This window comes from Staurois parvus, unplaced genomic scaffold (assembly GCF_062004578.1).
Source record: "Staurois parvus isolate SC_StPar_1 unplaced genomic scaffold, SC_StPar_1.0 ptg000422l, whole genome shotgun sequence".
Lineage (NCBI taxonomy): Eukaryota > Metazoa > Chordata > Amphibia > Anura > Ranidae > Staurois > Staurois parvus.
Window position 1 is genome coordinate 7,419,051 of NW_028318218.1, and position 17,048 is coordinate 7,436,098.

At 46.3% G+C, this 17,048-nt stretch overlaps 1 protein-coding gene across 1 annotated transcript in view; it reads right to left on the reverse strand.

Moving 5' to 3' along the window:
- Positions 1-15,980, reverse strand: part of GUCY1A2 (guanylate cyclase 1 soluble subunit alpha 2) — a 321,813-nt gene extending 305,833 nt beyond the window's left edge. The window contains exon 1 of the mRNA XM_089687296.1: positions 15,369-15,980. Coding sequence (XP_089543422.1) covers positions 15,369-15,611 — 243 coding nt within the window. The 5' untranslated portion in view covers positions 15,612-15,980. The remainder of the gene's footprint in view (positions 1-15,368) is intronic.
- Positions 15,981-17,048: the final 1,068 nt, after the last annotated feature.

Below are 17,048 nucleotides of genomic sequence, written 5' to 3' on the forward strand. Positions count from 1 at the left end.
CCCCATGAGATGCCCCTGGTACCTTTTACATAGGGTTTTTTGAGTTTGGGCAAGTACACATGGGCCCCATGATCCCCTATTGCCCGGGGGCCCCATGAGTTGTCAGTCCGCCCCTGGCTGGGGGGTTACTGGCTGTAGAAAAAAACATCAAAAGCCAAAAACAGCAGCTGTAAAAATGTCCAATGTGCATGAGGACTGAGCCCTATTATAAATTGCCTAGCCGCACTCTGAAAAGGGACTCATGGATGCTTGTTTTCCAGACGATGGGCTAGTCTTAGGAGGATAGGGAGCATCAAGTCTGTGGAATTCCAAGCTCTAAAAATGGTGTCACCCTCCTCATGCAGCAGCAGAGCAGGGTCAGTAGATCAGTATGGAAATGGTTTAGCAGGTCAGCAATTCCCTTATGTGTGTTTTATTTCTCTATCTACCTGTTTGCCTGGAGTTGCTCTTTTTATATTCCACATTCTGTTTGCACATTGCTCATATTTTATTAAAAAGAAATCTGCTAAGCACAATACTATTTACAACATCTGCACAGCTTTAGGTGTCTAAAAACCTGCAAACACAGCACATTGGTTTTCCTGCTGATATCCGAAGAAATTGAAGCTGTCACACAGAATTTACAAGGAACGGTGCAGAATTTCTGTACAAATGCCGCGGCTTCATTCCGAGATCAAGGAGATGTCAGGGGGAAAGGCACCCCAGAAATGACAATGTTATTTCAGAATGAAAGCAGAATTTCCTGTGGTGGATCATAAGAGCTAAGGGTGTGAACTCTACATGCTGATCTGGAACAGATGACATATCGAATGTTTTTTTCATGTCATCGTGGTTCTAGTTGAGAGCCACATAAAAGGTGTAAGGAGACAGCAAGCCCTATAAAATGAGGCAGATACATTGTCCCTGTTTAACCACTTCAAGTCCGGACACTTTTACCCCCTTCCTGTCCAGGCTAATTTTCAGCTTTCAGCGCTATCACACTTTGAATGACAATTGCGCGGTCATGCAACACTGTACCCATATGAATTTTTTAGCATTTTTTTGAGACAGATAAAGCTTTATTTTGGTGGTATTTATTCACCACTGGGATTTTTATTTTTTTTGCTATATAAATGAAAAAGTCCAACAATTTTGAAAAAAAGTGTTTTTCTTATAAACTTTTGCAAATAAATAATATTTCATAATAAATAAAATGTTTACATTATTTAATTTTTTTATATTATTATTTATGTTTTTTTTTACATACAGTCACCCTAGCAGTACAGTGTCACCATGGTGACACTGTACTACTTGTGGGGGGTGATGATTTTTTTTTTTTTACACTGATTGCTTTTACACCCATAAAGAATGTAATACCAATCATTTCTCCTTCTCTCTGGCTGCATTCTTGCAGCCATTGGGAAATGCTGTGTGAGCTGTGTTTGGTCACAGCTTGTCACATGGTACAAGTCTTTTGTGAATAGCCTTGTACCATGTGACCTCTGTGATCATTCACAGATTTCACACATAGTAAGCAATGATGTCAGAAGTGACATCTTGCTTACTACTCTTCATGTGATCACTGATTGGCCAATCGGTGATCACATGATCGGGACCTCGCAGAGAGGTCCCATACGACGATCGGTGTTCCACTGTGTCCGGAGGACACAGCGGGCACTGGATCACAGTGCTGCGTGATCCCTGGGAGCGCATACAGCTTGAAAATGCGGGTGCCGTTTGTGAACAGCAACCCGCCCCTGGACTGCCACCGGCCTGCCGTTTATAAACAGCGGCCGGACGGGCAGTGGTTAATATAGTGGAGTCCTCATTAGTGGTGGGTCTCAGGGGCGGACTGACCATTTCGAAACTCGGGCACTGCCCAGGGTTAGTAGGGGGCCCCATGAGATGCCCCTGGTACCTTTTTCATAGGCTTTTTTGAGTTTGGGCAAGGACACAGGGGCCCCATGATCCCCTATTGCCCGGGGGCCCCATGAGTTGTTAGTCCGCCCCTGGTGGGTCTAGATCAACCTATCAATCATTTACCCCAGAGGTACCCCTAAAATAATTTTCAGATCTTGGAGAACCCCTACTAAAACCAATTCCTCTGGGGTCCATGGGAAAAATGCCCCTTACATTGGTGGTTTGTAGAACCCTTACAGACTATTAAAAATATTATTGGTGTCCTGCAGGTGGCTTTGGCTGTGGAACTATGCAGACATCAAGTGGGAGGACAATCAGCCACAGTTCAAGGAAACCCTAACAACCTCTGGAGGAACCCTGGTGGAGAATGGCTGGTACAGAGTCTTTGACATCAGGACCTGTTCTCTATCAGGTTGCTATTGTTCTCATGTATGCTGACACCCAGTTGTGGTTTGAGGCAGCCACTACAGCTTATTTACTTATGTGATTTGGTATCTCCCTCTGCCCTCCCCTACTGTTCCGTGCTAGTTAGCTCACTCCTAGTTACACCATGTTTCCTGGGTCAGTATTAGACTTCACAGAGAAAGGATGTAGGAGAGTCACTGACTTTTTAAACTTCAAAAATCTTCTGTACTGCAATTAGCTGAAGTAAAATTGCTGTAGATTCAACTTCTGTGTCTTATTTAAGAGTTAAGCTGCCTGTGGATTTGTCCAAGTCAGCAGTTGACCATACATACTGTCCAGGCAGACTAGATCCATGGAGGTATGTCAATGCATAAAGTGACATTTGAAGCATAACAAGATTTAGGAGTTTACATGAGAAAATAAGGCTTTGATCACAATGTACATGGCAGTGTCAGGATCACAAAACCTGATTCTGGGACTCCAGCTGAATTTGGACTCTGGGCGTATGTTTTCCCATTTTGGAGCAGATCCAGCCTTCCACCTTATTCATTCCTCTGACTCCACTCAGGTTTATACCTGCCCCCTCTCCACCTGCAATTCTGAAATCTTCTCATTTAGGGCCAGTTCACACCACATGTAGTCCAGTGCGTCATTTTTCTGCATCAAAAATGCATTGATAGTAGGTTACATAGTTTCCAATGGCATAGTTCACACCTATGCGGTCAGTTCCAGTGCATTCCAGTTTCAGAAAAAAAAAGTAGAACATGCAGCACTTTTTCTGCACTGAACTGTACTGGAATGCAATAAAACGCATCAAAAAGCACCGCAATGCATCTAGACGCACCAAAAATGCACTGGAACTCACATGTCCTTTGAGGAAAGAGAGCGGGGAAAAAATTAACTGAAAAGCATCAAACACGCATCAAAAAGGTGCATACAGAAATGCACCCGGAATGCATCCACACTGCGTTTCTATGGTGTGAACTGGCCCTTAAGCCTAGTACACACAATGACAATTTCGGGGAAATGATCGTCCATTTTTTTTTTTTGCATGCTACCCTCATAGCGAAAATGAAGAGGTTCCTAATATTATAAAACAGAATACAACTTTGAAAGTGATGCATTGTATTGTAATGTATTCTTTAGTTTCCAACCATGTGCAATTTTGGTCACTCAATTCTTTTGGTATTTATTTATTTTATTATTTTTTCAGGTACTTATATAACGCTGTCAATTTACACAGCACTTTACATATATATTGTACATTCACATCAGTCCCTAACCCTCAAGGGGCATACAATCTAAGGTCCCTAACTTACAGTCATACATACACATATTAGGGCCAATTTAGACAGGATCCAATTAACCTGCCAAATAACCTACCAGCATGTCTTTGGAGGGTGGGAGGAAACCGGAGTACCGGGAGGAATCCGGAGTACCGGAAGGAAACCCACGCATGCACAATGAGAACATGCAAACTCCAGGCAGGTGGTTTGGATTTGAACCGGCAACCCTAGTACTGCCAGGCAGAAGTGCTAACCACTTAGCCACTCTGCTGCCCAAAAAATACTATATTAATTACATGAAAATCATTAATTCTGTTATCTTACGAGGACATTTTTCGTGCTTGTCCCTGAGGATACTTTCACATCAACTGTCGCGATCGGCTCTCGAAAGCTGTGTACTAACCTAAGGGATCATGTACACTGCAGCTCCTAAACCGACGTTCAGGAGCTGTTCAGCGATTTTTCAGCAGCCCCTGAAGTCTCCATCATGTTTTCCTATGTGTACATATCGTTATTTACAGGCAGTTGAGTTTACAGTCATTTTTTTGAATGCACCAAACTTGCGTTCAGGAGTAGATTTTACTGGCATTTCAAATGCCAAGCGCTTGTAAACGCAGTTAACCGCATTTAAAAGCATTTTTTAACTGTTCCGTGTCCAGATGCTATCCAGATCCTTTTATCATCATCAGAAATGCATGCAAAGCATTTTCCATGTATTTAAATGGACCCGGTACACCAGTGCAGTCCGTTCCAGGTTTTCCGTGAAGGAAAAAATGGTAGAACGTGCCACATTATGCTCATGATGGGATCCATAGTGAATACAACCAGAAAAGACAGGTCATCTCAACACATACTGCTCTCTCTGCTTCTGCTCTCTCTATTTCTCCCAAAATGTCTGAAATAGTTAATTATTTACTTTTTTTTTCAGCTCGCCAGCTGATCAAAAAACAATCCATTTATGACCAGCTTACAGCGGTAGTAAAGTTTGCTTTTTCACTTGTATCTACAGGTAAACCGATATCCACTTGAGTTTCGGAAGATTTTGCCCCCTTCATAGCCAGGTCCTTTTGCTATTCAGCACTATGGTACTTTAACTGGCAACGCTTTACCCACACAATTTTTCACACAGAGAGCTTTCTTTTGGTGGTATTTAATCACCACTGAGTTTTTTTTTTAATGATTAGTGATCAGTGCTTTTATTACACATCAATTTGTTTCTTTTCCCTGCTTTGCAGGGAAAAGAAGCAAAGCAATTGTTCCCTCTGTATCAATGTCATGTGTTGTTTATCAACACAGGGCTCTAGACCAGGGTTCCTCAACTAGGGTTCCTCCAGAGGTTGCTAGGGGTTCCTTAAGCAATGAGCAATAACCGTCTCTCAGATAAGTTCCCCCTGACAAGTTCCCCCTGACACCATTGATATTTTTAGCTATCTATAAGGGGGTAATTCTTCTCAATGACCACAAGTGTAAGGAGCATTCATCCCACTGACCATCACATGAATGTATCATTTATTTATTTCAGGTACTTATATAGCGCCGTCAATTTACGCAGCGCTTTACATATATATTATACATTCACATCAGTCCCTAACCCTCAAGGGGTGTACAATCTAAGGTCCCTAACTCACATTCATACATACACATACGAGGGCCAATTTAGACAGGATCCAATTAACCTACCAGCATGTCTTTGGAGTGCTGGAGGAAACCGGAGTACCCGGAGGAAACCCACACAGGCACAGGGAGAACAGGCAAACTCCAGGCAGGTGGTGCCGTGGCTGGGATTCGAACCAACGACCCTAGTGCTGCCATGAGCTGTAGATACAGTAATTTTTAGCAGGGGTTCCCCGAGACCAAAAAGTTATTCCAAGGGTTCCTCTGTGTTCAAAAGGTTGAGAAAGGCTGCTCTAGACTGTGATTCGGCACAGACAATCAGTGGGTCCCGGCCTTGTGTTATTGGCCAGGATCTGTTGACGAAGTCCCACTGTGTCAAATCACAGTGAGAGTAGACAGGCAGGTGTGCGCATGCGTGCCCGAAACCCAGAAACCCATCAAAGTCACTGTGGCGGGTCAGCAAGAGGATAGTAAGGCTTACCTGTAGGTACAGTGAATAACTCCCAAGCGTGCACCATTTAGGAGCTATTCCCATTTGTAGTAGCCAGTGACATCACCGGCACACTGCACTCTGAATAGACGGCACACTTGAGTGTTTCGCTGCAATTGTGGCGCCATTTGAAGCCAGGCCAATCAAGCAGCCGAAACACGAGAGCCTGGAAAAAAGACTGGGGAAGGATGGAAGCCCTGTCAGTGGGGGGGGGGGGGGGGGCTTTTTTTTTTTTTAAAGAGAGTTTACTACTAGTTTACTACTAGTTTACTGGATGGGAAGCAGGCAATTTAAACTAGGGCATGCAGACACTGAGAGCTGTTCATGATGCCCCATGAGTTGTCAGTCCGCCCCTGGGCTGTACTCATACCATGGCCAAGATGATTTGCTTTATGGCAAAAATGAAATGGCATGTTGCATTCAGCAGACGGTACCACTGCAGAGTGCGACCCATCCATCTGAATGCGGTCATGCTGCAACGCAGGCAGTTACAGTGTTGTGGACTGGCATTTTCAGGGTGAAAACAGGCAGCGTGGAGGCAATATATCACCTTCACACTGCCTGTCAAATGTCTCTGAAAAGCAATGCACTGCAGATTGCTGTTCAGAGGGGCAGCAAGGGCTGCTGCGCGTATAATGGAGCCCTAAGACATACTCAGTCTCAGTTATATTCTAACATACATTTTATTTAATTACGGTGTTTCTGCATTGTGAAATAACTGCAGCATGAATCATCACTTCAAATATAAAGAAAGAAAGATGCAGCGTTGGGCTCGCTGGTGTTTGGTAGAAGGACTAATAAGAGAAGACAGCAGAAGAGTGATGACATAGAGAAGGCAGGTAATAGAGTGGAATGATGTTTGTGGGCAGAGTGGGAAAATCAGAAAGACAGCCATCTGGGAGGGGTGTCATAAAAGAAGTATGGTGGATGCCATCATTGACCTCTGTCTAAAAATGCTAATTGTCTGGCTGCTATTCTGGTCCACTGGCTTCGATACTTTTTGAGTCACTGACCCAGAGTCCTGATCCGCATGCTTGTTACACGTCACTGCCTCAAACTATTAGTGCCAGAGCAATTTTTTTAAGGGAACTGTCAAAAATGACAGGCTGGAACTCCTCTTTTCTTTAGCCTGGATTCACACTGATGTGATGGGGAATTCACAGCGGTTTCTGTGCCAATTCCGCACCGCATCACAATCGCACCCCGTTCATGCGAACTGCTACGGGTGTGCATGTTAACAACACCCTAAAATCGGTTCGCAAAACGTGGAGCGAAGTGCAGAATCGGATTGCATGGGAGTGAATACCCATGCAATCTGATTCTAGTGAGGACCACAAAAAGGGTCCTGCAACTTTTTGGTGCGGATGCGGTGCGCTTTGAGCCATACAAAATGTATGGCTCAAATCGCATCACACAGAGTTCGCATGTGACTTGCACAGGAATGCGGTGTGGTTCCTGTGCAAATCACAGGCGATATGCCGCACTCAGGGGCAGACTGACCATTTAGGCAGTCATTAGGGGTCAGTAGGGGGCCCCATGAGATGCCCCTGGTACCTTTCATAGGCTTTTTTAGGTGTGGTTTGAGTGTGGTCACGGACACAGCGGCCCCATGATTTCCTATTGCCCGGGGGCCCCATGAGTTGTCAGTCCGCCCCTGGCCACACCGCATCAGTGTGAACGCAGGCTAAATGTGCTAAATAATGGGTAAATGCATTGGGGTTGTTTTACTAAAACTGGAGAGTATAAAATCTGATGCAGCTGTGCATGGTAGGTAAACAGCTTCTAACTTCATCTTGATCAATTACACCCCGGTCACATCGGGTGTGATTTGGAATGCCATTTGCATGCCATGCGACTTGCAAATCGTATGCCAAGTCACACACTATTGTCCACTATTAGAGTGGTCATATCGGTGCGGTTCTGACTTGGTCGGGGCCGCAGCGATTTCTAAAGTAGTGCATGCACTACTTTTAGATACATATATGTGCAGCTCTAAAAGTGGATTCACGTAAATGACTATCATCTCAAGGATATATAAAGTGCTTGTTGATATTGAAATACGGTGCTAATAATCCGGAATAAATACCTAATATATATAAAGTGCTTTGTGATATCTAAATAAAGTGCTATTTAACCGGAAAAATATGATGTCATAAATAATGGTGGATTATCAAAGCAATGAATAAATATGAATGTCCAAGCAAATGGAATTAAAGATAAATAAAAGTTCCAATAATCAATAATCTGGATAAAGGTGAATCTTGTTATCCTAGTAGTATGCAATCAAATATTCCGGTGACGTGCGGGGTATAGTAAAAATGCACACTCACCAGATGCGCATTTTAAATGCGCAGTATGTTAATATGTGGTAATCAGCCAGAGGTCCCCTTTACGGTAGGATGGAATACAGCCTGGGATGGATGACCCTCCTCTGGAGTCTGGGGTGGTAAGAAGCCAGCCAGAGGTCCCCTTTAGGATAAGCTGGAATATGGCCTGATGTGGATCTCCCTCCTCTGGACACTGGGATGGTCTCCTGGGTTTCTGGGAAATTAAATGCTCGGTGCAGAGCAAAAAAGGATGGTGCCCATAGTGTAGTAATTTAGAATTAATATAGAGTTTTATTTGTACAAAGGTTAAAATCCAGACAGTATCCGTATGTATAGGAATACATGCAGCTAAAGCTGCCTAATACACTGACCAGCTGGTAGGCAAAGGTGGCCGCCGGACCTCCGTGATCCAGCGGCGTGACGTCATGGCGTGCAGGCTCCTCCTTAAGGCTCCTGCGGGGGTAGCACTATCCTGCTTCAAATTTCACAACAGAAACTGAAGTCTGATTTTAGTCCTTTCTAAGGGCCACATTCAAACGAGCAAGTTTGTAGCAGCTACATTTTTACTTTTTTTGTGATTTGTAGCTACCGCAGAGTAGCTGATGAAAATGCTTATCCACGCAGCCTCAAATCGCTTGTTCTATAAGCATCAACATTTGTATTGGATAACATAAGTAAGTACTGTAATCAATCGATCAGCAATCGATCGATGATGTAGATATTTAAAAACGTAGATACATTAGTGTACGTAGTCTTGTCACCTGTGCATTTTAAAGCCTATTGGACCCTTAAAGCTACCAAAAACAACCTTAAAGCGGACCTTTACCCGTTAAGCACAAAAAATGCATGGTGCATGGAGCTCTGCGTGTCCATCGATGGACATCCTAAATGTCATTTGTGCAATCAACTTATTCTTAAACTTACATTTTAGTTTTGTATTTTCTGATTTCACCGAGACTTGTTTTTGAGCAATAACAGCCTGCCCCAGATCTTGTATGACCCATAGATCAGGCGCGGCAGCATTGGTGGGCCATCACACAGCAAGGAAGAAGTCACCCACCAATGACCTCCAGGTTTGAAAATGGTGAGATGGAATACGAGAAGGAGGAAGAGCGGTGCGTGTGTTATGTGGCAATACATTAAGGGATAGATCACACCACAATCCCTGCGTTTAGTGAGTACTTTCACATATGCGTTTACATGCATTTTAATGTGCCTGTAGTGCATTTTTTATGTGTTCCATTGCACTTTTTCCTTTTTTTTACTTGAAAGATGAATTTCTGTGTGTCCAGTGTGTTTACATGCATTTACATGGTTTAAAGTGCAAAAAATGAATGCCGCTGTACTTCTTTGTTTAATGCAGTGGTGTGAACTAGAGCCCTAACCCCACTTACTAACTTGTCCGAACCCTAGTTACTAACCTATCCTAGCTCTACTTACTGACTTGTCCTAACTCTACTTATTAACTTGCTCTAACCCTACTTACTGACTTTTCAAAACCCCACTTATATGTTCTAACCCCACATACTAACTTGTCCTAACCCTACCTATTAACCTTTCCTAACCCCACTTACTGGCTTGTCCTAACCCCGCTTACTGGCCTGTCCTAACCTTAGTTACTGACCTGTCCTTACCCCACTTACTGACTTGTCCTTACCCCACTTATTAACTAGTCCTAACCCTACCTATTGACCTTTCCTAACCCCACTTACTGACTTGTCCTAACCCTATTTACTGACCTGTCCTTGCCCTAGTTACTGACATGTCCTTACCCCACTTACTGACCTGTCCTTACCCCACATACTGACTTGTCCTAACCCCACTTACTGACTTGTCCTAACCCCACCTATTGGCTTGTTCTAACCCTAGTTACTGACTTGTCCTAACCCCACTTACTGACTTGAGTTGATCTTGGCTTAAATTTTAGCTATCAGAACTTTTTGTTGCTCTCTGTCATAGTCAGTCTGTGTTCATATGAAAGTTGGTGTATTATGAGAAATGGTGTGTCCGCCGTTTGTGTCCAAACTCAATTTACTGACTTGTCCTTATCCCATTTACTCACTTGTCCTAACCCCACTTATCTGTTCTAACCCCACATACTGACTTGTTCCAACCTTACTTATTGATTTGTCTTAACCCCATTTACTGACTTATCCAAACCCCACTCCCACGTACTGACTTGTCCAACTGCCACATACTGACTTGTCTTTACCCCATGTACTGACTTATCCTTACCCCACATACTGACTTGTCCTACTCCCACGTACTGACTTGTCCTTACCCCACGTACTGACTTGTCCTTACCCCACGTACTGACTTGTCCTAACCCCACTTAATGACTTGCCCTATCCCCACGTACTGACTTATCCTAACCCTACATATTGACTTGTCCTAACCCCACTTACTGACTTGTTCTAACCCTATTATTGACTTGTCCTACTCCCACGTACTGACTTGTCCTTACCCCACATACTGACTTGTCCTAACCCCACATACTGACTTGTCCTAACCCCACATACTGACTTGTCCTAACCCCACGTACTGACTTGTCCTAATCCCACATACTGACTTGTCCTAACCCCACGTACTGACTTTTCCTAACCCTACTTATCGACATGTCCTAGCACCATTTACTAACTTGTCCAAACCCCACTTATTTGTTCTAACCCCCCTTTTGACTTGTCCTAACCCTATTTACTGACTTGTCCTAACCCCACTTATCTGTTCTAACCTCACGTACTGACTTGTCCTAATCCTACTTACTGGTTTGTCCTAACCCCCATTTACTGGCTTGTCCAGCCCCACCTATTGACTTAAGTTGATCTTGGCTTAAATTCTAGCTATCAGAACTTTTTGTTGCTCTCTGTCACAGTCAATTTGTGTTAGTAGAAAAATTGGTGTGTTATGAGAAATGGTGTGTCTGCTGCAATATATGATTAAAGCTGGCCACACTGGTGTAGCGTCGGGGGTCTCAGGGATCGTGCTTGCGATCCCGCCCCTGTTCCATGGGGCCCGGATGGCTTCCCTGTCATATTACGATTTTATGCCACACATATTGGCAGACTGTGGTCCTGCTAATGGTCCTGTCTCTCAGAGCCTTCTGTTGTGTACAGAGCCTTCTTGTGTTAACAAGCATGTGATTGGCTTTTAGCATGCAGGGTGGTCCTAGCAACCAATAGCCAGCTTGCAGCATGTACTGCCCAGTGGGGGAGCTGCGATCTTTATTGGACGGGGGGGGGGGGCTGAGTACAATTATTGAAGGAGAGGGCTGATATTAATGGAGAGGAGGGGGCTGAGGTCATTAATAGAAAGGGGATAAGGATATTAAGGGGGGAGCTGAGGTCATTCATTGGGGAAGGGAGGCTGAGGATATTAATGGGGGGGGGGGGGGGGGGGGGGGGCGGGGGCTGAGGACATCCATTATTCAGGGGGCTGAGGAAATTCATTGGAAAGTGGGTGGCTGATGATATTAATGGAGGGGGGCTGAGGACATTAATGGAGGGGGGCTGAGGTCATTAATGGAGCGGGTATTGAGGACATTTATTGGGGGGGGGCTGAGGGCATTAATGGAGAGGGGCTGAGGACATTAATAGGGGTGCTGAGGACATTAATGGAGGGGGGGGGCTGAGGTCATTAATGGAGGGGGCTGAGGACTTTAATGTGGGAGCTGAGGACATCAATGGGGGTACTGAGGACATTAATGGTGGTGCTGTGGATGTTATTGGAGGGGGGGCTGAGGACATTAATGGAGGGGGGGCTGAGGTCATTTATGGAGGGTGCTGAGGACTTTAATGTGGGAGCTGAGGACATCAATGGGGGTACTGAGGACATTAATGGTGGTGCTGTGGATGTTATTGGAGGGGGGGCTGAGGACATTAATGGAGGGGGGCTGAGGTAATTTATGGAGGGTGCTGAGGACTTTAATGTGGGAGCTGAGGACATCAATGGGGGTACTGAGGACATTAATGGTGGTGCTGTGGATGTTATTGGAGGGGGGGCGGAGGACATTAATGGGGGAGCGGAGGACATTAATAGTGGGGGGGTTGAGGTCATTAATAGAGGGGGGCTGAGGTCAATAATGCACATTTGCATGCATACTACACTGGTAGGGCAGACCGTTCATTTTAATTTTAACCCTTTTCTTTTTAAATTGCACCACACCAAGCCTCATGGTGCTGCGGCACCATGTGGTTTGGCATGCAATAAAATGTGCCGTAGGTGCTGATGTGTGGGGGTGCTTTTAAGAGGTCAGTGATTACCAGCTCCAGGCCACACTGTGTCTGTGGGGCAGTCAGTCAGTCACTCTGTGGGGGGTCACTGATGTACGTGGGGGACACATATAAAGGTTCCCCCTTATATCAGTGTTCCCACTCCCCTCTTATATCAGTGAAGCCCTTTACCTTAGTGTATTCACTCTGCAGCCTCTGGTCTAAAGGGTAACTATGATGCAAGAGATTCTCTGGTCACCAGTGCCCCCCCCACATCAAAGTTCCCAGCATCTCTCCTTCCATCAGAGTCAGCAGAGTTCACCCTTACAGTGCAAGGGTAAACTTTGAGGACTCCAAGGTAAGGAGGAACTCTGCAAACTCTGATGTAAGCGGGAGCTCTGGTGACAAGAGAACCTCTTACATCAAAGTTCCCCTTTACACCAGAGTCTGCAGCATTTCCCCTTACATCAGAGTCCACAGAGTTCCCCGCTATGTTAAGGTCAGCAGAGCTCCCCCTTGCACTATAAAGAAGAACTCTGATGTACTGTAAAGGGGACCTCTGATGTAAAGAGGGCTCTGTGGATGCTGGGAACTCTGATGTAAGTGGGGACTCTAATGTAAGGGCAGGAAGGGGGCCCACTGCAGAACATGTGAAAGGGTCCCGCTGTGGGACTGTAATAAAGGGCCCTGTGATATGAGTAAATAAGCCTGTGATCAATGGGAAGGGGCTCAGGTCAAGGTGGCCCTTCATGGTTTCTTACACCGGGGCCCTGAAGGTTCCTGTTACGCCTCTGGCTGCCCATATGTATATAGATTTCTAAACAGTACAGATAACGGAATTCCCGTGCTGATCTATCGTATTATGACCGCTACTGGCGATGTCTGTCAGGATATCCAAACAGCGACTGATTTCCGTTGGATACAGCGACTGCTTTCTGCTGGATACAGCGACTGGTTTCCGCTGGATACAGCGACTGGTTTCCGCTGGATACAGCGACTGCTTTCCGCTGGATACAGCAACTGCTTTCCGTTGCATACAGCGACTGCTTTCCGTTGGATGCAGTGACTGCTTTCCGCTGGATACAGCGACTGCTTTCCGTTGGATGCAGCGACTGCTTTCCGTTGGATGCAGCGACTGCTTTCTGTTGGATGCAGCGACTGCTTTCCGTTGGATGCAGCGACTGCTTTCCGTTGAAAGCAGCGACTGCTTTCCGTTGGATGCAGCGACTTCTTTCCGCTAGATACAGCGACTGCTTTCCGCTGGATACAGCGACTGCTTTCCGCTGGATACAGCGACTGCTTTCCGTTGGATACAGCGACTGCTTTCCGTTGGATGAAGCGACTGCTTTCCGTTGGATGAAGCGACTGCTTTCCGTTGGATGAAGCGACTGCTTTCCGTTGGATGCAGCGACTGCTTTCCGTTGGATGCAGCGACTGCTTTCTGTTGGATGCAGTGACTGCTTTCTGTTGGATGCAGCGACTGCTTTCTGATGGATGCAGCCACTGCTTTCTGTTGGATGCAGTGACTGCGTTCTGTTGGATGTAGCGACTGTTCAGCTGACAATTTTCCGAGAGGCTCCTTTGACCAAAGTCAAACAATTGACATTTGTTGAACAGAGCGCTGTCGGCAGGGGCATACGCTGCTCAAATTTCAGACAAGCCAGCAGGGATTGGGTGATATTTGAGCAGTGTATGGCCAAGCTTTAGATACTTTGATCTCCCCACAGAGTTCATCGCCCTTTACACACACTGCCTGCAGTCTCCAGCCTGTATATTGAACTCCAAGGTGAATCCTAATATCCTTACACTTTATAAAGGCGGGTGCATCCTTCCAGATATTTGTTTTAGATAGCTCTTTGGTGTCTTGGTCCTTTAACCATTTACTAGGTTGGGATGTCACTTGTGGCCCTAAACGATTATCCATCTCAGCTTTCTAGGTCACTGTGCCATTAGCTGTGATTTAATTGGCATGAGGAGTTGAGTTTGCGACATTAAATATACGCTGCAGCTTTCAAACTACTGCTAGTCTATAATGAACCAGGATCTCTTCCTTCATTATCCACCCCTTTATCTCTCATCATTTCCTCGCTCTGGGAAGACAAAAGGGGGTCTGTCAGTGTCATCCCCGCTCTTTACGTATTCTGCCAACCTTTTGATTGCAACCCACACACCCACAACTTGTCTATTTTTCTCCGTCTTCTATAGGCTGCCTGGGTACAGCTATGAGCCATGGCTCCTGTAATACCAGATCAGCAGCCGCTGTCATCCGGAGACAGCTTAATGGAATTGCATTGCATTCCCCAGTTTGATCATGTACAGTCTCTATGTACGGAAATGTCATAACATTGGGAATTATGTAACGCAGAGTACGGCTTGTTAAGTAGCATCTGTATTTCTGCTGCTTGTGTAGATATGTGTGTACTATCCTCGCCGTGCTGAGGTTCGCTGCTATACAAATCAATAGAATTATCTCTTAGATTGTAAGCTCCCAGGATCAGGCCCTCCTAACCCTCTTGTATTGTTGCTGTATTGTCTCCCGTTATATTGTAAAGTGCTGAGCAAACTGCTGGCGCTATATAAATCCTGTATAATAATAATAATAAGAGACCGATTGCCTTTTAAGAAAAAAAGCTCAAAAATGTTGGAACAAATTTCTTGCGATCTTACACTTACTCCCTGGGTCCTATATACAGGCGAGCGTTACTATGGCAATGAAGGATGGTTCCTCTGCTGCCAGCATCATTCTAGGAGTGTATAGCCTTGCTCCTGTATACTTGGTATAAGGAATAATGGGATTACAGGCATACATGCGTGTATAGTAGACGTGTGCGTGTATAGTCAACTCCATCACACAAACAGGTACTTATCACTCCTATCTGCTTCTAGCTGGTCGTACCCTCAGCCTGGCACATGCCCCCCGGATGCTGTGGCACTAATGATCAGCATATGTCTAATGACAGGCCAGCCAAGTGTCACTCATCTACTGCAAATGCTACTCATTGGAGGACCGGCCATCCTTCACCCTGGCCCCTTGCAAAGGAACCTACTTAGGGTACCAGGTGCCAAGGAACACCTCCTCCTGCCCAGATCCCCCCACCCTGCCCCGAGGAGAAGTGGCATGCAGGTCCCTCTTATTTACCGTGGGAGAAGTAAGCTTCCTTATGCTCTCCCCCAAGGAGTCCAGGTTCACCCTTCTCCTCCTGGTCGCCCTCCTGGGGCCGACCACCGGGGCTGGCTGCTGCTCCTGCGACCCCGTGGGGCTTTTGCTCCCATTCCAGCACATCCGAGCCAAGGGGCATTCTGGCTCTTCCTCCGGGCTGGTCTCAAGATAGTCAGATCCCAGCGAGCTGAACGATTCGGACGAGATCTTCCTCCTGGACATGCTGAAGCTTGGTCAAACACCATGAGCTGGAGGCAAAGCTTGTGTTAGGTCAGGCAACAAGCGGCGGTGGGCATGCTGAGCTACTAAGCCAATGTCCAGCTCCGCATTTATATAGCAGCCCCGTGCTGTGACAGTTCTTGCTTGGATCTGCCTCTTAACACCCCCCTTGCTTTCCTATTGTTTCTGCATACAGGCACCGCAGGCGGCTGGGCTGGATGGTGTGTGCGTGTGGCTGCTGCCTCGCTTTCCCTCTGTCATTTCAAAGCAGATGCACTTGTGTCTCCGTCTGCCTTTCTCTCTCCTTCCTTCCCAGGGCTGAGGCTGATACTGCTGCAGTTCTCCTGCGCTCACATCATCACGTGCTCGCCCCTGTCACCAGCATGACACACTTTAGTGGGACTTGGAAGAAGCCCTTTGTCTGAGAAACTGTGGCAGGAGGCTAAAGCCCATCGAGACCCAAGAAACCAAAATTGCATCCGCTGACCAGTCCTTAAATGTGCCGCTTGGACTCCGTTCTCATTAGTCCTCATACACACGGGACGCTTTACAGCGGCTGGTTTTGGCTTTTGACAGTTTTTTCTACAGCCAGTAAATCCCCCAGCATGTTATCTTATGTGTCCATCCCCTGCATGTTATCCTGCGTGTCCATCCCCGGCATGTTATCCTACGTGTCCATCCTTGGCATGTTATCCTGCGTGTCCATCCCCTGCATGTTATCCTGCGTGTCCATCCCCGGCATGTTATCCTACGTGTCCATCCTTGGCATGTTATCCTGCGTGTCCATCCCCAGTGTGTTATCCTGCGTGTCCATCCTTGGCATGTTATCCTGCGTGTCCATCCCCGGCATGTTATCCTGCGTGTCCATCCCCGGCATGTTATCCTGCGTGTCCATCCCCGGCATGTTATCCTACGTGTCCATCCTTGGCATGTTATCCTGCGTGTCCATCCCCTGCATGTTATCCTGCGTGTCCATCCCCGGCATGTTATCCTACGTGTCCATCCTTGGCATGTTATCCTGCGTGTCCATCCCCAGTGTGTTATCCTGCGTGTCCATCCTTGGCATGTTATCCTGCGTGTCCATCCCCGGCATGTTATCCTGCGTGTCCATCCCCGGCATGTTATCCTGCGTGTCCATCCCCAGTGTGTTATCCTGCGTGTCCATCCTTGGCATGTTATCCTGCGTGTCCATCCCCGGCATGTTATCCTGCGTGTCCATCCCCAGTGTGTTATCCTGCGTGTCCATCCCCGGCATGTTATCCTGCGTGTCCATCCCCGGCGTGTTATCCTATGTGTCCATCCCCGGCGTGTTATCCTGCGTGTCCATCCCCGGCGTGTTATCCTGCGTGTCCATCCCCGGCATGTTATCCTGCGTGTCCATCCCCGGCATGTTATCCTATGTGTCCATCCCCGGCATGTTATCCTACGTGTCCATCCCCA